This window comes from Syngnathoides biaculeatus, chromosome 1 (genome assembly GCF_019802595.1).
Source record: "Syngnathoides biaculeatus isolate LvHL_M chromosome 1, ASM1980259v1, whole genome shotgun sequence".
Taxonomy (NCBI): Eukaryota; Metazoa; Chordata; class Actinopteri; order Syngnathiformes; family Syngnathidae; genus Syngnathoides; species Syngnathoides biaculeatus.
In genome coordinates, this window is record NC_084640.1 from 14757285 (window position 1) to 14778145 (window position 20861).

At 45.5% G+C, this 20861-nt stretch overlaps 1 protein-coding gene across 2 annotated transcripts in view; it reads left to right on the top strand.

The window, feature by feature from the left end:
• The first annotated feature begins 551 nt into the window (after nt 1-551).
• ripor2 (RHO family interacting cell polarization regulator 2) overlaps nt 552-20861 on the top strand; it is a 34003-nt gene continuing 13693 nt past the window's right edge. The window contains exons 1-3 of one of the 2 annotated variants that reach the window (XM_061820886.1): nt 552-796; nt 18095-18218; nt 20598-20771. In XM_061820886.1, the coding sequence (XP_061676870.1) occupies nt 721-796; nt 18095-18218; nt 20598-20771 (374 nt within the window). In that variant the 5' untranslated portion in view covers nt 552-720. The remainder of the gene's footprint in view (nt 797-18094; nt 18219-20597; nt 20772-20861) is intronic. The other variant, XM_061820895.1, reaches the window with a different exon arrangement.

The window sequence follows — 20861 nt, forward strand, 5'->3', positions numbered from 1 at the left end:
TGTGTCCTTGCCGGTGAATATCTGGAGGTGCACCAGACAAAGTTGGACAAGCGTCCCAAAAACACGCAACATTAATTGGGGACACTAAATTGCCCCAAGGTGCGATTGTCAGTGTGATTTGTTGTCTATCTCGATGTGCCCTGCGATTGGCTGGCGACCAGTTCAGGGTGAGAAGGCGGGGGCCTTCCGGCCTGTCGACAGCCTTGGATAGGCTCCAGCATGGCCCCGCGACCCTCGTGAGGATAAGCGGCAAAGAGGATAGCTGGATGGATGGTGTTATTTAGAGTCGGGCGCCATGGAGACATAGAGATATTAATAGCTGAGGCCCTGAGTGAAAATACATCAACTGTGAAGGAATGACACATGCGCCCGCAAAACACACTTTGACGGCGTCTGTGCTTGTATTAAATCACGGCGAATAATTTTTCCGCTTATCCTCGGTATCCTCTCCACTTATCCTGACTCTCTCTCTCTCTCTCTCCTCTCTCTCTCTCTCTCTCTCTCTCTCTCACACACACACTCATACAAGTGCACTCCAGGCGGTACACACACACACAGACGCTCTCACTTCAGCTTTGCACAGGATGTTGCAAAATCCTCCACCCCGTCGGTGAAATTCAGCGGCGGGTCGCTCGCCCGCACGGCACGCGCTCACTCCGCCTCGTCCGCTCGCCCGGCGTTGACGCGCGCAGCATAGGAGGACGGGAGGACGACGTAGCGATGGCCGCGACCGAGGGCGACTCGGACGAGGTGACGATAATGCGCGAGGAGGCGGAGGACGTCTTCTACGAAGACGGTACGATCCGGGGCGATCCGACGCGGTGCGCCCGGGCGAGCGGGTCGAAGTTCGGTGAGAGTTTGCGTCGTTGCTAGCGAGCGAGGGACGTTAGTGATGAAGTAAACACTAACGGGACTTATTTTGTCATTGATTTTATCAGGGGGACAAAAAGTGGTGCGTTCTATCATTGAGTGGGTCTCAAATGGAATTTTTTGATTCTCTATTTTTATGCTCGCAGGAGAAAATAGTGCCGAACTGATGAGTTTTGTCCATAAGTGGTGCGGGTTCACCGTGCGGCCGTTCTTGCGATACAAGCAGGAGGTTGAACGCACCCACTTGGTGAATTTATCGATTTAAACGGTATTTTCATCAGGGGGTGTTCCCGTCGTCTTGAGCCGGAGGAGGAAGTTGTCCGGTAGGTGTAAAGAGCGAGCGGGTCTCAGTCAGAGCCCTGCGGCGCCGTCGGAGGAGAAAGGCGAACGTTTGACGGGCTGGCGGATTATTTATAGGCGGGGGAAAAAATAAAAAAAAAAAAAAGGGAACGTGGTTGTGTAACGCTTCCTTTTGTTTTAAAACAATTTTTGTACAGCAAAACGCAGGCTTAAATAGGACAAGGGTGCGCCAACTATGTCAAGGGTGTTGAAGTAGTGCGGGGAATTTGCTATCGTTTTTGTTGTTTTTTTTTTTTTTAAATATATAAACATATCTAGTGTTAAACTTTCTGCGCTTTGATTTGATTGGTCAGATAATGAGTGCTGCGGCATCTTTATCCGCATTTTGAAAATATATTTTTTTTACCTGATTGAGGTCGCGGGGAATGACACTGCGCCGACATTGTCTAGTTTTGAAAAGTGGGGGGTGGAACATGTACATGAAAGTTGTCTGGACTTGGGGGAGGGTGGGCTTGCTCTTTCACGGTTTTTGAGGGGTGCGCAGCTAGAAAAATCCCCGCACCACCTTTATAACACGGTCGTAAAGGGGGTGCGGATATGAAAATTGTCTTGTTTCCTGGTTTTCCTTCCCGCCTTAAACTCACTTTTGTTCCCTGTTGCACTCTTTCATGTGACGCGCCACCATAGTTTTGGACTCCGCACCCCCTTTCCATGTGTCATCATCATATTTCCTTTTTTTTAGAAATTATTCTTTGATTTCGCTTCCCCTTCTCTGTAGTTCTGCAGCAACCGCGGCGCTTGTTCTTTTCCCATCTTTTGCGTCCCTTGCGGTCGGTGTTTCTCAAATCCAGAGGGCGTAACCCCACCCCCCTCCCCGCCATTTTTATTACATTCAGACCCCCCTCTCATGTCGGGTCTTGGCGCACTCCCGTGTTTTGCTATGTTGCATTCCAGCAGTGGCATTCAAGTGGACTATTCTAAAAACGCTAAACGCGAGAGGAATTTGCCAAATCAGACACAGACGCGTCTGCCGTCGGGTGCGTCCCTCCGGGCCGTGGACGTTCCCGCACATCTCGGGAAGATCGTGTGACGACGACGACGACAACGTGTCATTACAGACCTCAGCGGTCGTAGCACCAGGCCACGTTTGGTGGCCATTTCCAGGAAGGAAGACGGTGCTCGTCCCCGGATACCGGCTGGACTTTGACACCGGGAAGCTCCCCTTTTAAAGCTCTGCATGTCAAATAAGTAGCCGGACACGTCGCGGAGCGCCGCACATTTGCCGTTAATATTTGTACGTTTACGTGCAGGAACACGGCGATAAATATAGCCGGCAGTCACGGCTCGACGTCGACGACGGGCGTAATTACAGACCCCGACTTGAGGCGGCTGAGGAGGCCCGAGACTCTCGGCGTGTTCTGCCACTCGCTACTCGAAAAACTTCTACATGTTGGGATAAGGGGCGAAATTCCAAGGTGCACCTAAAATGGATGCCAACCTTCAAAGGTCAACTTGATTTGACCTCCTGTGAGCGTTTTCCTACCGTCGAACGTTTTTATGGAGCCTCCATTTTCGGGTGAAAAAGTTTTATCAATCCATCCGTCTGTTTTCCTAGCCGCTTATCCTCACAAGGGTGACGGGAATGCTGGAGCCTATCCCAGCTGTCAACGGGCAGGAGGCGGGGTTACACCCTGAACTGGTCGCCAGCCAATCGCAGGGCACATGGAGACAAACAGCCGCACTCGCAGTCACACCTTGGGGCAATTTAGAGTGTCCAATTAGTGTTGCATGTTTTTGGGATGTGGGAGGAAACCGAAGTGCCCACCCGGAGAAAACCCACGCAGGCATGGGAAGAACATGCAAACGCCACACAGGTGGGTCCGGGATCGAACCCGGGTTCCACAGTTCCGCCAGTTTTATTAATGATTATAAATTTATACAATTCAACCCCTCCTTAGTCTTTTTTTTCCCACAGCACCCTCTGCTGGACATGGTGGGGCACGTTCTCACCTTGCCCTGAATTCAGCATAGGTGCTAGCCTTTTTATTTTTAGCAATATGGCACCCAGAAGTTATATCAATGATTATAATATTAATATAACAACGCACAATCTTGAACATTTCGGAGCTTTTGCCCCTAGCGCCATTTGCCGAGTATGACGGGGCAGTGCCACACTTGCCCCAAACGCAGACTAGCTTCTTTTATGATGATAACCGGGTCAAAATGACCGCAAGGGTGGGGGGGAAAAAAAGCCCCCCCCCCCCATTCCCCCCTTCGTGTAAATATGAATTATATCGCCAAGTGGTTCCGGAGTCGCTTCCGTTCTCGCTTCCCCGGCGCTCTGATGCCGAGTGACGGATGAAAAGGGACAAAAGCATTTTCTGTTCCCGTTGCTTCACGGAAGGGGCGCACAGTCAATTGGATTCGGACGCGCCGGGCGGAACGGCGCGTCCGCTCACGGGGGCCGGTTGCCACGATTGCGAGAAACGTTATGGCCGATGGCGGTCATATGAGGAAAAATGTTGCGGATATCCATCTTTTTTATTCAATCAGTAATATTCTCAATTTTTTTCTTTCATCCCCCATCTTATTCATATTTTTTAATTCATTTTGAGGATTCTTCAAATCAGGTTAAATGCAACAATTTTTCCATATTTTGAAAGGATTAGCAAGATTGTGATATTTTGGAATATTTTTTTGTTTGACAAATAGATGTTCATTTTTTTTCATTACACTTTGAGGATGGTGTAAGTTGTATACATATCTTTAAATAATGTTTTTTGATTTTTTTTTATTTGAAATATTAGTCACATTTTCTGCATGAAAATAATGAAGGTGTGTTAATAGATTTTCATGTCACTTCATGTAAAATTTTACATACTTTTTTTTAAACCATTATAGGATTATATTTACGTGTCAAACATAGTTTCCGTTCCTTTGAATCAAATTAAGTATGAGAAAAATGATTGGAAATGAGCGTCAACGTCATTTTCACGAAATATAGACGTCAAGCAATTTATTTAAATTTATGATTTTTTTTTTTAAGCGTAATTGTTTCCGTCCCAGTGCACTTGCCGTACAAACCCCGGAAGTCAAGTCGCGAGTTGTCCCGCCCCCCTGGGGCTTTCCTATTGGCTGGCGGTTTCCCAGGAGGAGCGAGGCGAACACAAACTGGAATGTGTGGGAGTGGGCGCACTTGTAGTGGACATCCGACGTCGAAAAGACGCTCGTCTCTTCACATACCCTTGAGATTTACTCTTTTTTTTTTTTCTTTATTCCCAGTTTTTTTTCCATATTTTTAGCCTTTTTTTAAAAAAAATTTAAAATCCGTTTTTCTGCTCATGAGTCGGGAGAAGAAACTTGCCCTTTGTGTCGCTTGAATGAATGAGCGGATGGATGGAAGGGAGCAGGTAGACGAGACGAAAAACAGATAAAAAAAAGATAGGAAAAGGTGAGTTCAATCATTTTTTTTTTAATTTAATCGAACGCGAAAAGTGTTTCACCGGTGGGTCGGTGCAGCAGAGCGGACGTAATGGGGAAAGCGTGATTTTTTTTTTTTTTTTCACTTTTAATCTTACGATGGTGCGTTTGAGGACACACGAATTACACGCGAATCCTTCTTTCTATTTTTAGCTCCGGTTTGCTCCCCTTTGGTGTCTTTACATGTCAAACCCGAAGTGACGTGGGGTCATGATTCACGCGTGTGCGTACGTTTTTATAGGGGACGAAATATGAGGCTGCATAACGCTACGGCAATTGTATTTTAATCGTTTGTCTGATCGTGTTCTTTTCTTTAAAAATATTGCACATATTCCCATGTGGATGAATCGTTTTTCCGGGGTTATTCCCATGACATTTTGGTGAGCGCACACACAAAAACATTTTAACATCAAAATGTTAAGAGCAACAACAACAACGTTGATTATTTGTAAACAAAAAACAAAAAAAAAAAAAACGCAACAAAAATTGAATTATAGCTGCTCATCAGGTACAGGTTCACTTAACTGAATTGTTTGTATTATTCTAATTATTTTTTTAAATCCATCATTTAGTGGAAATCACAATCATTTGAACGTAGCATTCATCTTGATAATTTCCCATCGTAAAATCAGAACTGCAGAACTATAAAAGAATTGAACTGTTTTATATATCAGGTGCGCTAGCAACGCAACGTTTTGGATTGCTTGCTTGTTGCTAGGCAGAATTTGTCGAAGAAGTCACGATTTCAAGTTATTAAAATATTTTTTTGACAATTATTTTCTCCTGGCGTGCCACTGTTACACTTGTCCCGATTGCAAAATCACCCCAGACTTTGAATGTCCAAAATCTAAACTATAAACATGATTTGGTATGAAACTGAAAATGAATTTAATGCTGGCTAGGTAGCATTAAATTGACCCCACCCCGCCTCCCGTAGCATTGTTAGCTAACTCTGATGGAACAATGTTGCTCTTATTTGTAAAATTATACAAGATGAATTGAATAAACCTAGCTAGCCGACTAGCTGAGTAGCTACCCTCGACGTTTGGTTTTATTTTTAAAGGTCGAATGTTGCGCAGCAAAATTGACTGTAAACGCAACAAAATGCTAACAAACGTGACTAGCATGTAGTTGTAAAGTTATGCAACCAAAATTGAATTAAAACTAGCTAGCTAGGTGCAATTTTTGTTATCCCCCTCACCCCCCCGTACCTGTTGGGGCACTGGCGGACTTGCCCCTGCTCCAAAACTACTGCTATATTTCATCCTAAGTCACTCCGATCGTCAAAATGTTTAGCTATAAATGTGATTTGGTATGAAACTGAAAATGAATTTAATGCTACGTAGCATTTAATTGACCCCACCCCACCTCCCGTAGCATTGTTTGCTAGCTCCAACGGAACAGTGTCACTCTTATTTGTAAAATTATACACGACGATTTGAATAACCCTGGCTAGCTCGTTAGCTACAATCGATGTTTGATTTATTTTTTTGGGGGGTTCCCAAATACTCTGCTTATCAAGATGATTTTGTCATTTATGCTTACAATGCTGCTTCCTTTACACTCCCATACTTGAGATCAAAAGCTAACCTTTGAATGTAGCGTCCGTTTTGACTGTAAACGCAGCAAAATGCTAACAAACGTGACTCGCATGTAGTTGTAAAATTACACAACCAAAATTGAATTCAAGCTAGCAGGTGCAGTTGCGACAGCGATTATCGCTGCGGCACTGGCGCACTTGCCCCTGCTGCAAAACGACCATCTTTCATCCTGAGTTATTCTGATATAAATCATCAAAATGTTTATCTTAATATTCAGTCTGTGTCAATGATATCCAATCTAAATATCAGATTTTGTGCCCCCCCCCCCCGCTAGGCCGCATTTCACCAGATTAGGTTGTACTTTGTTGTATGTGGGATTATTATTATTATTTTTTTTTCCACTTTGGCTGTTCAGGCCCCCCAAAGGGGGTGGGGGGGGCGGGGGGTTGGGGGGGGGGTTCCTTCTCTCTTTCACTGCGCTCGACTGTTTGTTTTGTGTTCATCCCACCCGGGGACAGGATTTGTGACGTTTGTGCGTCATCCTCTGAAATGTTTTGGCGTTTCCCTCGAGTGGTGAATCTCATGGCGCTCGTCTTTGTGGACCCTAAAAGGGTGTTTTGAAAAAATTAAATAAAATAAAAGGACTGAGGGGGGGGGGTGGAGGGGGGTTTATTCCATTGCGTCGAAAAAATTCCCCCTCCTTTTTTTTTTTTGCAAAAGCAAGGGTCAAAGGTCACCTGTGAGTTGCGGCACCACCCACGGTGGATGTGTCTGCTGCGGAGATGATAAAGTGGCGCTCTCTGGAAATCTGAAAATCGCTTTTTCCGGGAATTTGCGCCTCGTTTTGGAAATCCAGGAGTCCCCGCCGAGTTGGGGGGTGGGGGGGGGGGCATTTGTGTTCAGAATAATGAAAAATGAGAAATGATAGAGAATTATGTTACTGGGAAAAAAAATTGCAACCTACCTCCTTAAAATTTCCCATTAGTATTAAAATGAATTTACAAATGTCAAATATTGTGCAAACAAAAATATCCAAAATAATATAGTAATTCCAAAAATGAGAATTATGTTATTAGGGCGACAAATGAAAAAAAAAAAAAAAAAGGCTAGTCCAAATCTATGTTTTTTTAAAAAATTCAAGACACAAGTTTGATTTGAAATTATTAACTCAAAAGTAATATTTTGGAAAATATTATTCACCACATTGGTTCCTCGTAAGGATTTTCTGTTTTAAATCCACATTTGATGGGATAGAAATTGCTGGTGGATTTTCACAAAAATGATATGTTATTGGGGCAAAAAAGGCTAGTCCAAATATATATCTTTTGTAATCCAAACACAAATTTGATTTGAAATTATTAACTCAAAAGTAATATTTTGGAAAATATTATAAGGCCACCACAAAGAAAACCTTTTTTTTTTCCTTTTAAAAATTAATTAATCAGACATTTTTAATACAATAAAAGCACACTACATTAACAAGTGGTTTTGACTCAAGATTAATAATCATACAAATTCAAATTTTTTTTTAGGACACAAAAAAACAAAACAAAAGAATTGTACAAACAAAGATAAGCACAAATAATAGAAACAATTTGTGACCTCTGGTGTTTTTAGAACGTACCTCGCGGCCGCTTTATATGGCCCTCGTGGGCTACCATTCGCCCACGGGCACCGCGTTGGTGACCCTTGCTCTAAATTGCCCGTAGGTGTCATTGTGAGTGCGATTGGTTGTCTGTCTCAATGCGCCCTGCGATTGGCTAGCAACCAGTTCAGGGTGTACCCCGCCTCCAGCCCATTGACAGCCGGGATAGGCTCCGGCACCCCCCGCGACCTTTGTGAGGATAAGCGGCTAAGAAAGTGGATGGGTCGAGAATTGTAAATGTTTGCCGTCATCGCTCGGTCCCACGCGTACGGGATAAAATCGCAACCCTGTCAAGTTTGTTGTCGGTCATCTGTCGGATGTAAAAGCAAACGCGCCGGTGCACCTTTTTGGAGGCAAAATATGAAAATTTGCCCCCCGCCCACACCCGACAGTAGAAACTCTCTTCCCTCGCAACTTGACATAGCCCAGCTGTCGTCACGCGTGGCGGATTTTGTGTAAACCGTGCACCGGTGGCGGCCGAGTTTTTTTTTTTTTTTGGGTGGATGTTGGAGGCTAAATGTTTTTCGGAGCGGAGCAGCCAAGGCCGGCTTTGAGGCGGTTAAGCAGGCTGCGCTTCGCCTCCTCCGCCAGCGTGTTTGGGCTGCGGCGAGGCGGTTTTTGAAAGGGGCCGAGTCGGGATGCACGGCGGCGTCGGTTCCCAGGCGCGCTCTCTCTCTTTCTCTCTCTCTCTCTCCTCTTCCTGCCTTTTCCGGAATGGTCTTTTCATTCCCCAGCATGCATGCTCGTTTCCACACAGGTCTCATTAAGGGGAATCACGCCCACGGCGTGGTTTGGAGGAAATTCACATGCCTTTGTTGTTGTTGTTATTGCTTTTTTTTTTTTTTTTTTTAGGTGGGGGTCGGTGGGGTTCCCCCCTTTCAAACCCGCCCTTATTAAGGCGCCTCCGACGCTACTGTGAATCGTGACCGTGGAATGAATGCATCCCTTTGAGTCGGAATAATAATAAAAAAAAAAAAAATTCCCCGTGCATCGTAAAAGCGTCAAAACGCGCACAAGCGATTTTTCAAGCGACGCGAGGAATGTAAACGCCGCACGGTAAGACCAAAGCAAAAGTAAAAGTGCTCACTTGTCGACGGATTCGTCAAGGTGAGCAGAAGACCGGCGCTTGGGGGCAAATCTGGCCTCGGCTAATTTGCGATGCCGCGGGCCGCGTTTTGTTTTTGGGGAAATTAATGTTTGCGATCATGTGCGGTTGCTTAATCGTGTTAGGCCGTCAGTAGTCTGACACGGCAGAAGCCAAAAATATGCCTGCGCGGTTTAAAATCCTGCCTTGCTTTGATTTATTTATTTTTTTACTGGAAGGTTCTCCACGTCGTACCACTCTTGTGGATTATTTCTCCAATCTACTGGACTTGTGAGCGCGTGCAAACTAACCCTAATGAACTCACCGTTTCCTGCTTCCGTGTCTGTCCATCTGTTTTTTTTAAAGGAGTGACCTGGGGGGGTAGCACTAAATGTAGACCCCCCTCCCCCCCCCCCCCGCATTCTTACACGAGGAGTGTCCTCTTAAATTATTTCATACGCAGGCGTACTGCGAGAAAACTTGTAGCTCAGAGGACAGTGAAAGAAAACTGGAGCAGGAAAATGTGAAGAATGTTATTAATTTGAAGAGTTGTGAGGTCAACCTGATCCACTCCAGTCCCTTAGGGGGCAGTAATGCTCATTATGAATTGTTGACGATACTTCACCAAGCAGCGAAAAAAATGCAGAAAACCGTAACTGATTAAAAGGTTCCAAGGTCTTCCACTCGTGTTACCCTCACTGCAAAGTTTTCAAGGACTACTTTCATCTAAATAGTGGGTTTTTTTCTCGTTAGCATAAATTTTTAGCACTTTTTTTGCGTGCTCTCCTGCTAACACACGAAGAGATGGTCTTTGGTTTATTTTTAAAGTCCTCAGACTTGCATTTAGATGTTTGAGTGATACCAGACCCGTCGTGTCGGAGGTTATCTCATCTGAGTGTGATAGTGACGATGACGACGGTCAGGCCTGTTCCGGCGTGTCCCACCCTGCAATCAGGGCTTCCTCGGCGGGGGGGAGGGTCTAAAGGGGGGTAATTTGGATTGTGGAAGTGACTTGTTGAGTGCTATGTGGATGCACCGGCTGGAGGGCAGTCGGTAAGCGCCGTGTGAATTCCTCAGCTTTGTCTGGCGTGAAAGGTTTTAGCTTCCTCGCTAGCGAACGAGTAAAGTCCAGTTGGCCGACTGGTCTCATAAATCGGGTTTGACCGGCGGGTCTCGTAAAACTGGTCAGGTTTCGACGCGCGGAAGATAATTCAGGTTCAAATTGTCACACAGTGTCGAAATATCGTTTTTTTTCATAGCGACATTTTTGTTTAGTTAATAGGCTGAAGTGATGAAGAGAAAAGAGGCCAGTCCACTAGGTGGCGGTAAACGTCATTACTTTGGTATTTAGCTATTCAGCCAATGACGTAGAGCAGGGGTGTCAAACTCATTTTTGTCGCGGGCCACATTGTAGTAACGGTTTCTGTCGGAGGGCCTTTATGACTGAAACCATGAAAGTCTTGAATTGACCCATCATATTTACCATATTAAACTTAACTAGTTTTGGAATTGGAAATCAAGGATATGTTTGCAATAGCTCAACATCATCATTTATGATATGACAATTTGAACTATCGGTACAGATTCAAACAAAAAATCATGGAAGTTGATACACATGATTGGCCTTCGCGGGCCGCATCCAGCCCCCGTGCCTTGAGTTTGACACCTGTGATGTCGCATAAAAACTAGATTGCGCGCGGACCCCTTTCGTGTGGTAGTTTGGCTTCAACTTCCGGTCAGGGCAAAACATTGCTTTGCGTACTATTTCACGTGAAAGTTGACATCCTTTGACATCCTTCAAATTGTACGTTATGAAATATAATAACATCAAATTTAATTGGAATATGTTAGGTTTAGTTTTTTTTTTTTTTATAAACGCTGTTGGCTGTCAAATCCATGCATTCGGCAAAGAAGTAATTTTTCATATTTTTTTGCCCTGACCGGAAGTCAGAGCCTGTTGACCGCGGGCGGAACCATTGATGGATGTAGAGTGCGCAATCCAGTTTTTATTCTACGTCATTGTATTCAGCTAGCAAAAAAAACCCAAAGAAAAGCATATTTCTGGTATAATAATTTTAGTAATTCTTAAAATAATTCCATATATTTTGTCATTTTAGAACATTGTTGCTAGCCGTTGTAAACAAAACATTTGCGCGACGCATGTCATCGGAGAGCAACGCTACACTACGACGACGTCTTACAGGAAGGGTTTTATTTGGTCCTGCTTGGAATTATTATTATTATTATTTTTGTAACTTTTTCTCCCAAATATTTGATGCTGACCTTTCTTTCTTTTGGTATTCTTCAGCCTTGTTCAAGGTCTGTTCTGTACTGAGCGTCATTCCAGTTCTCGTCAGGGTCCGCTTTCTCTTTCCCCATTCCTTCCATACTCCTTTATCTGCACCCCCCCCCACCCTTTCTGTTCGGCCTCGGAGAAATCACGGCGGGTGTGTTGGGTTGGGGGGGGGGGGGTTGCGCGTTTGAACCCTTCCTCACCCTTCCTCCTCTCGTCTCTATGCGTGATGATGGCGGCTATTAATCCTCCCAGCCCCAACTGGTCGTTGCAGTTTTACAGTGTAGCGGGGGCCGCGGGGGGGGGGGGGGTTGGGGGCGAAGCGTGCAGGGAGGTGTACCGGCACGCAACACACGTCACATGCTCCGTGCCCAGCGTCACATGACGCTCTGAGGCGCACCTCTGGCGGGCAGCAGCTGGCCGACCGCGATCGCCCGTAAGCGTTTTAGGGGCCTGATCCGATAAGCTGTCTGTTTTTGCTATTTTGTCGGCCTTTGCGGGCAGCCGCGTGAAGACAATATCGCGTCGCGAGTACGTTTACGCGTAAAGAGTTCCGAGTCACTTTCGGCCAATCGGAAAGCGGAAGAAAGCCTTGGCCGGAAAAGACGCAGTGACAAATAACGGCGAGAGGGAGGCGGGGGGAGAGCGGGGAATACAGTTTCGGGTTTCTACCAGGTAGACAAAAATGCTAGCAGTATTTCTGCAGACCAGAATTTGTAAAACATTAAAAAAATATTCCTATTTTGAAGCTTCACTTCGTCAATGCTTTAGCGCTTAGAAAGTTGGGCAAGGATATTTTTTTTTCATATAAGTTTAGGAAAATAACTTGTGCCATCCTCATTTTTATTTCTAATCCACAAAAATATTTTAAAAAAATATTTTGGGGATAAAAATGTGAACATACTGTCATTAATTTTATGTAAACATTTTTTTTTTTACGTTTTAGTGAAAATGGCCTGTGCCATCCTCATTTTTTTCTTTCTAATCCCCAAAATGTTTTTATGAATTGTTTTGGGGGATAAAAATGTGAACAATCTTGTCACTAATTTCATGTTAGAATTTTTTGGCGTTTAATTTAAAAAAATGTCAAGCCTAATCAGGTTCCGTCGATTTGCCCTTACTGTACGACAACAAAAACCAAACAAAAAAAATACTTAAATGATTTATATAGGAGCGGCATAGTGGATTAGCTGGAAAAGCGTTGGCCTCGCAGTTCTGAGGTCCCGGGTTCAATCCCGGCCCCGCCTGTGTGGAGTTTGCATGTTCTCCAGGTGGGCACTCGGGTTTCCTCCCACGTCCCAAAAACATGCAACATTCATTGGACACTCTAAATTGCCCCAAGGTGTGATTGTGAGTGCGGCTGTTTGTCTCGATGTGCCCTACGGTTGGCTGGCGACCAGTTCAGGGTGTACCCCGCCTCCCGCCCCGTTGACAGCTGGGATAGGCTCCGGCACTCCCCGCGACCCTCGTGAGGATAAGAAGCTAAAGAATGGATGGATTTATATAAGAAGTGACGCAAGCGCCTCGAATTTATCATTTGACTCTTCCGGAAAACATCGGAGATTAGCGTCAATTACGGAACGCTCGTTGGGGGTCCTTTTAGTTTCCGTTCCTTTGAAAGATGCGACCCAAATGACTTCTCCCGTGAACTATTTTATTGGATTATTTAGCAGTTTCTGTCGTTTCTACGAGCAGGAATGCAAGCGACCCCCCCCCCCGGCTGGCGGAAATAGCGCTATCATCGCGGTACCGCTAGCCGCTATCACTGAAAGGAATGTTTGTGTTCTCTTGGTGAAAACGCCGCTGCAACAACCGAGCTGATCCTTGTTTGCGTAGCGGCCGCATTCCGACATCGCCGCTGATCTTTCCGCCAGCGGGAATCCGCTTGCGCCTTTTCAGTTGATGCTACACTGCGGCGTTTCTGCCACCTTCAATCAAATTTTTTTGTTGTTGTTGTTGTTGCCGTGGACTGTCCGAGAGGATATAAAGAATTGAACACTATTACAGTCACTCGCATTTGAAAAGTGTACGGCTGTGGTCAGTCATGCCCGCAGATATAAAGTTGCGGGTGTATGTTGTTTGTAATTATGAGCGTACCCCTTTAAGAGCAGAGGGGGGGGGCGGTGTCAGGTAAACTCAGATGTAGACGTAGGCTGAGCGGCAGAGATCGTGTGCTTCCATGTTTAAAAAAAAAAAACAAAAAAACATGCGCTGGATCATTTTTCCATGTGCGCCGAGAGTGCGCGACAAGTGCGCAATTGCGCAGTTGCACAGCTTAGAGGGGACATTGGTCAAGACTACACAAAATAAGCGACATGTTTCGATATCTATGCATTTCTACTTGTAAAAAAATTTACGTGTGTAATTTTTCGTGCTCGACTGCAGAGGTGCGCGGGCGGGTACGCGCCTGTCAAATCACAGTGACTGCTATTAGTACTGTCGTATTCGTGTTGCATGTGTACCTTTAAGTGGCGTGACCTGAGTGGGAGTTGTGGCTGACAGCAGCTCCTTGTTCGAGGTTTTTGTACTTTTGTGTTTGAATTTTGGCTCAGCCGAGCGACGGCAACTCATAAGTCAAGCTACCGCCGGCTGTACATTTGCTTTGGTCGCGAGCTCGCTTCTGCTGTATTAGCGCCGTTAAAAAACACAGACGAGGCGATTACGCGGCGGGCCAAAAATGTCACCGGCAGCAGCCGGGATGTAAATCGCAGCCGGGCCACGCCCGGCTTAATCTGCTCATCGGCGCCTTTTGAAATGCCAGCAGCGCGCGGCCCGCGCTTAATGCCGGGCCGGCGCATCGGCGCACTCGTGACCTATAATTAAAATTGGGGGGAGGGGGGGGGGCAATGGCAGACGCATGTGTGGGGAGGAGGGTGGGGGGGGGGCATCTCCACCGTGCTTTGGGAATAAAAACGTGGAGAATTGCGAGAATGCTTTGCTCTCGTGATCGGCCTAATATTGATAATGATTTTGTTAATAATTGGAAACGAAAAATCTTTGACGTCAAGGCTTTGGGCCTGTGTTAGCTAGTTGCCGTTTACTTATTGTATTTTCTAATAATTTGTTTTCTAAGACAGAAATGACATAACTTATTTTTGTTTTTCAATTATAACCACAAATAGTTTTTTACAGTTTGCAAAAAAAATATAGCAATTTTTTTATTTTATTTATTTATTTATTTTTAATTTTTGTATTGTTGTTCCTAAGAATGTACCGATCACATTTTTTTGGACTTGACCTTGAGTGTCAGCTGAAATTTAGTCCTGATCTGATACTGCCAGAATTCATTAATTAGGAAAAGTGCACACCCAAACCATCAAAGTTTTTTTATTTTCTTTAAAAGGATGCGATCATCCATTTTTATATACGACTGTAAGTGAGCGACAAAATAAAATGCGTAAATTATGTTGTGTAAAATCAAACAAAACTGCCATTCTTATAGGCTAATGGTATTATTTTGTCGCTTTGTGACCTCTAAAAATGAAGTTAAATTGAATAAGTAGACACTATCGTTATTGATATCACGATATTGGCGCTTTATTGATACAATCTGAATCGCAGCAGTAATAAAAGTTGTAAATTTAAAAAAAGAAAATTCACTATCAAATCTGTCTTTTTTTTTTTTTTTTCCTCCTCTTTCGCATTCCAAACCGGAAAGTAGCGTTAAGTTGGAACTCCAGCGTCCCAGAATGCCCTTTTCCCATGCTCGCCAAACAAAGATGGCGTTCCGGCCGAGCGAACGACGTCACCCCCTCTCGCCCCGCGGCCACAATGGCCGCTCACGTTCGGCGTTCCCGTCGGCCCGGCGGCCTTTCAGGCGGCTGAATGCCGCTGCCAGTCAGGCCATTCAAGCCTTTTAGGCGTGCATAATGGCGCGAGAGAGGTTTGTTGTCGTGTCGGTGGCGGCGGGGTGGGGAAAGCGAGCCCGAGATTGTTTTCACGGCGAGCACTTGGCTGAAGGCGCAAACGCAGCGGGCCACTCTTTACACGCCCGTTTCTCAAGCAAAGGAGATGTCAAGATGGGGTGCATCATACGGTGGATCAGCTGGAAAAGCCTTGGCCTCGCGGTTCTGAGGTCCTGGGTTCTATCCCGGACCCGCCTATGTGGAGTTTGCATCTTCTCCCCGTGCCTGCGTGGCACTCCACTTTCCTCCCACTTCCCAAAAACATGCAACATTAATTGGACACTCTAAAATTGCCCCTAGGTGTGATTGTGGGTGCGGCTCTTTGTCTCGATGTGCCCCGCGATTGGCCGGCAACCAGTTCAGGGTGTACCCCGCCTCCTGCCCGTTGACAGCCGGGACAGGCTCCGGCACTCCCCGTGACCCTTGTGAGGATAAGCGGCTGAGGAAAACTGATGGATGGATGCCAAGATAGGGTGAGAAGTCGAGCCGCTACTCCTCCGCATTGAGAGGAGCCAGATGAGGCGGCTGGGGCATCTGATCCGGACGCCTCCCCGGTGAGGTGCTCCGGGCACGTCCCACCGGAAACAGACCCCGAGGACGACCCAGGAAACGCCGGAGAGACTACGCCTCTCGGCTGGTTTGGGAATGCCTCGGAAGTGCTGGAAGAAGTGGCTGGGGGAAGGGAAGTCTGGGTGTCCCTGCCGAAGCTACTTCCCCCGCGACCCGACCCGGAAAAGCGGTAGATAATAATAGATATAATCACTGAAACTATGGACAAAAAGTGATGCTAACTAGCATGTTAGCATCGCTAAGCGTGGTGGTAGTCGTTGGCCTCTCCCATCTGGTGTGCGCCACAGACAAAAAGAATTTGGCGCCGGACGTGTATGGATGAAGTCCTTTACGTTTTAAATATGTAATCATACGCTACTGTATGTCGCGTAGTCGGCTGCAAAGATAAACAAAGACGTGAAACGGTTGACAGGTTTTTGCCTTCAAATCGGAATCCTCGCCACTGCCGTATTCGCGGTCTCTGAGCGCAGGAGTTCTGTTTCAAGAAATGTCAACAGAGTGACGTGAACCGTAGAAGAAGACGTCGGAACAACCGAGGAAACGCTTGACCCATCTGAGTCGGATTTTTTTTTCTAGTCCTCCCATTTGGTGCGTTTTGCAAAAGTAAACAAGAAATCGACGCGAATGCCGTAAGAATAATCTCACTGGAAACAAATTCCAGACGGCTAGAATTCGTTTTGAAATTTGAATTATCGAGAAAACTGTATTTAGCGTCTCGGAGAGCTAGGAGAGACACGTAGATATGAAACAGTTCTTGGTATGTTTGTGGTCGTCGGGCAGGGGCGCGAACGCGGCACATGTTCGATCTTTTTCAAACTGGATAACACGCACCCAAGTCGTTGCGATCGTGTGTGTGTGTGTGTGTGCGTGCTAGAACCAATTCTCTACGCCTGTATGAATTAGCCTCGCCATGGCAACCGCAGACAAAAATGGGATGAGGCGGGTTATGTAAAAGAACCGTTGCCACACACAAACGCGCGCGCCGCAGGGCTTTGTTTTAGAGCGGCAAAGAATTTTTGTGGAAGCTCGACAATGTCGTTTTAGTTCTGGAATTTATGTTGAATATTTGAATTCCGCTGAAATGTGAACCCTTTTTTTGTGTAAATTCTGCTGATTTATGAAGAATTTTTCCTCAATTTTGTTACTTCAAATATTGCCTGTGTGGTTAAAGGTTTTATGATTCTCAATTGATCTCAAAATTTCATTCTGAACAAATCAGTAGCGCCGGAAAACAGCTTGCGTTCAAAATTTGTTCTGCGGGTTTTTTTTTTTTTTTTTTTTTGTTTTTTTTTTTTTTTTTTTTTTTTTAGAATCTCATTTTTCTCAAGCTAAATTTATTTGTGCCGTTGAGTTTTTCATTTTGAGGCTTTGTGCTCAACTCGGAAAAGGAGGACCCGTCGTTGGGTTCAGGCTCGCTCGCGATGAGGCGGCATTTTGCTTACGTAAACGTCCCGAGAGGAGCTCGTTTCGGGATAAGCAGAGCCCCGGCGTTTGAATAATCCAACAGTTTCCCGGCATCGTCCTCACAAACGCCGCCGGTGGAGATCAGGTTAAGATCTGGTGTTGGTCTTCCTTTAGTGACTAGATGGTGTTTCGGTCGGTGAGGGAATTTTTTTGAAAGTTTCCGGTATGTATCTTCTATGTTTAGCTTTTATTTGAAGCAAAATTTTGAGACGGTAGATGTCGTGTTTCTCTTGTGTTCTTGCGGAATTTTCTTGAACCGGGATGTTGCAACGGCTGTGCAAGTCCAGAAGCTTGTCGGGTACAGACGACATTGCCCCCCCCCCCTTCAAATTCAGCACGTTTAGTAACAAGTCTTCTCTTCAGTGTTTCATATTTACAAAGAGATTTTTGTATTTTAGTCAAGTCCAACTAATGCGTCTAAACCAGGCTAACGCTAGCATTGAGTTGCTAACGATCGCAGTTGTTATCTGACGATATGCCAAAATTCCGGGAAAACTGACGGCTGCTCGTGAACTAGTTTGACGATCGAGTGATTATTTTTGGATCTTCCCCAAGATGCGAACCTTCCTCTGCTTCAAGACGAGCTAAAGTCTCTCATCTATTTCCGGCCTTCCCCCCGCAAGCATCAACCGCTTCGTGTTACATTTTCTCAAAATAGTTGCGCGTTTGACAGGGTGCCGCTAAATCCAGACTGGGTCATTTTTTTTTTTTTTTTTTTTTAAACGTCTTATTTATAGAAGGAGACGATGAGGTAACGGCGATGCTTTACACCTTTTGGCGTGTTTTTGGAACGTTTGACGCCGGAGTGTCGAGTTTCCTGACGTGAAAGAGCGCCGTTGCTAGCGTGTTAGCATCGGTCAACGGTCGGGCAGGACAAGGAGCGGCCGGAAAAATGTCTTTTCCCGACTGACGACGCGTCTCTCTCGCTCTCTCTCTCGGCAGGTGTGTCGTCGCGCATCCCGGAGATCATGGCGGCCGCCGGGACGCACTCGCCGGGAGGGCCCAACGGAATCATCCGGAGCCAGTCGTTCGCCGGCTTCAGCACGCTGCAGGAGAAACGCTCGCGGTGAGGGCGCCGATCTCGGCTGACCGTCCGTCGGTCGCGGCCGAGCGGCCTTCGGGACACGTCCACGCCATCGCAGATGCTGTCGAAAGACTCCAAAACCGCGGAAGTTCTAAACCCAGACCGCCGTTAAAGAGACCACTGAGAATACCAATTTGCACGTTGTGATGTCATTGGAGATGACGCGCATTAAAAAGACGATAAAACATTTTTCCGGCCTTCTGGTGGGCAATTTGCACATTTTAATTTGGAAAAAAACAAACATGTTGTTGTGATTGAACATTTTTGCCGCCCTTGAAGGAATGAAATTATTATTATTTTTTCATTATGTGTCGCAGACAAAGTCCTCCCTTTCTCTTCCATGCGTTACGTACATAATTGTCATCTTTATAACGATAATTTCACTTGCATTCAAACATCTCAGTTCGCGTCGGGGGGCTTTTTTCCAAGCTTTGGACAGTGGATCTCCGCGGACTAGCGGTTCCGCACCCGTAGATTCCCCTATTGAGTTTTTATTTTTTTATTTTATAATTTTCTTAAGCAAAGCAAATGTATAGAAGTAAATTTAAGTATATTTATTTAGTAAATTTATATTGCGTATTTCATACACAAGGTAACTCAATGCGCTTTGCATGATTAAAGGCATTTGAAAACAAAGAGATAAAATATGTAAAACGGGATAAAAACAATAAAAATGACCAACAAAATATTAAAAAAAAAAATAAGAAAAGGTTAAGGGTTGGAGCCAGTGCAGAAAACAATTCTTGGCGGGTTTATCCTTGCTTAAATCAAGAATTTGGGGGTTTAATTCCCCCCCGCCCCCATGCAATTAAAATGGGTTTCACTATTCCAATTCTTCATCAATAGCAGGTGTCCATCATAAATCGTAAATCATTTTACGCCGGAATTCTTCCAACTGTTTTTTTTTTTTTTGTTTTTTTTTTTTTTAAATCTCTTTGTAATTTGGCTTACACCTTGCAGTTAATACACTGCCCCCTATTGGTATGGAGTATAAACTTTCACGTCTCAAAAATTCCAAAGGTCCATTTCTTGTATCTCAAGGTACCTTATTAAAATATGACCATCAACATTTTTGAAGGGGGCCTCAATGAGCTTTTTTTAAAAAAAAAAATGTTTTGGGTGGGTGGGGCGTCATATTTCCATCCGCAACTCCTATCAATCTTTTGGGGGTTTCTTTATTGCAAACGCATGCGTGATTGTATTTCTGCTCCGAAATAGCCTCAAATATTAATATTGTAGTGAGGACTAGCATCTATATTCATCTGTATGTATTAAATGCAGGCCTCCCTTCCTCCCATCGTTCCATTTTAGGTCAGGCTCATCACCCGCCCCCCCCGCCACGCACTCGTTTCTGATTTCGCTGACATTTCCTTAAGCGTTGACGAGCACCGTTCCGACGACCCAAACTAGTTCGAACGCGGCACCGTCGCGAGTCGGTCCGAGCGGCCTTGAATGTAGGGCAGCCTTGGGGGAGGAGCGTGGGGGGGGGGTGCAGGCACGCTGTCGTCGTGAATCTTGGCACAAACGCACACACGTGCTGATGTCACAAGGCTACGGACATGCAGACCATCCGCGAAGACGCGTACTTAATAATACATAACTGCTTTTTTTTTTTTTTCTTTTTAGGAACAATGCACCATCAATAATTTGTCATCGTTTTAGGAACTGAGCGACGGAAGCCAGAAGCTGAGCCGCACTGTTGTTGTCTACGGTCCGGCCACACCGCAGGGCTTGTGAGTCCTCGCGAGTGTACCGAATATTAGGCGGTTACAGTCTTAGTATCCACGGTAGTTTATTTCATTTTTTTTTGGGGGGGGGGGGGGGTTTAAAAAAAAAAAAAAATGGTGCCGCAACATAGACGACGCCACGTGCACGTTGGTTGCGTTACTCCTACTGCGCCGTGTCCTCACTTCCGTATTCGTACCGTCAGTTGTGTTTGCTCGTGTAGGCGGAAAGTCGTCCACTAACGTTTTAAGCATGAGGCAGCACGGAAAAAGTGAATATACTTTTTATTTTTTTTTATTTTTGGCCAACAATGCCGCAACCTCACTTCACCATGCAACTTTGATGTTTACTTCTCGTTTCGGCAGCAGCCTCAATTATTCACACAGAGAACCTGCAAAATCGCTGCACGGGGGTCATGGCAGAGAACTTTGCAGAAGTGTGTGTGTTCTTATTTTTTTTTTTTTTATGAATAATGTAAGGCCTGAACTGCTACAAGTTTGAGCTACGAAGTTATTATCCAAAGTGTGATGAATTTGTAATGAGATGAGCCTGAGGGAAATCTGCACTATTCCACCGGACACTTGATTAGGTACTCCCGCCCAATTTCACTTTTTTTTTTTTTTTTTTTGTGTGTAGGTGTAATTCGTTCATGGGCAACTCGGTGGCGCAGAAGAAGCCCGCGTCCAAGCCCAAGAAGCCTCACCTGTCCGGCCACAAGGGCGGCGGCGGCGGGGGCGGCGGCGGCGGCTCCCGGGAGCCTCAGCCCCGCAGGTTGGAGGAAGTCTACAACGCGCTCAGACGAGGCCTGGAGTGAGTGCACGAGGGTCACCCGCGACGTCGCGCTTTGTCTTCAGCAAAAATGTTTTTTTTTGGAAAAGAATAATATACTAGCTGAGTTTA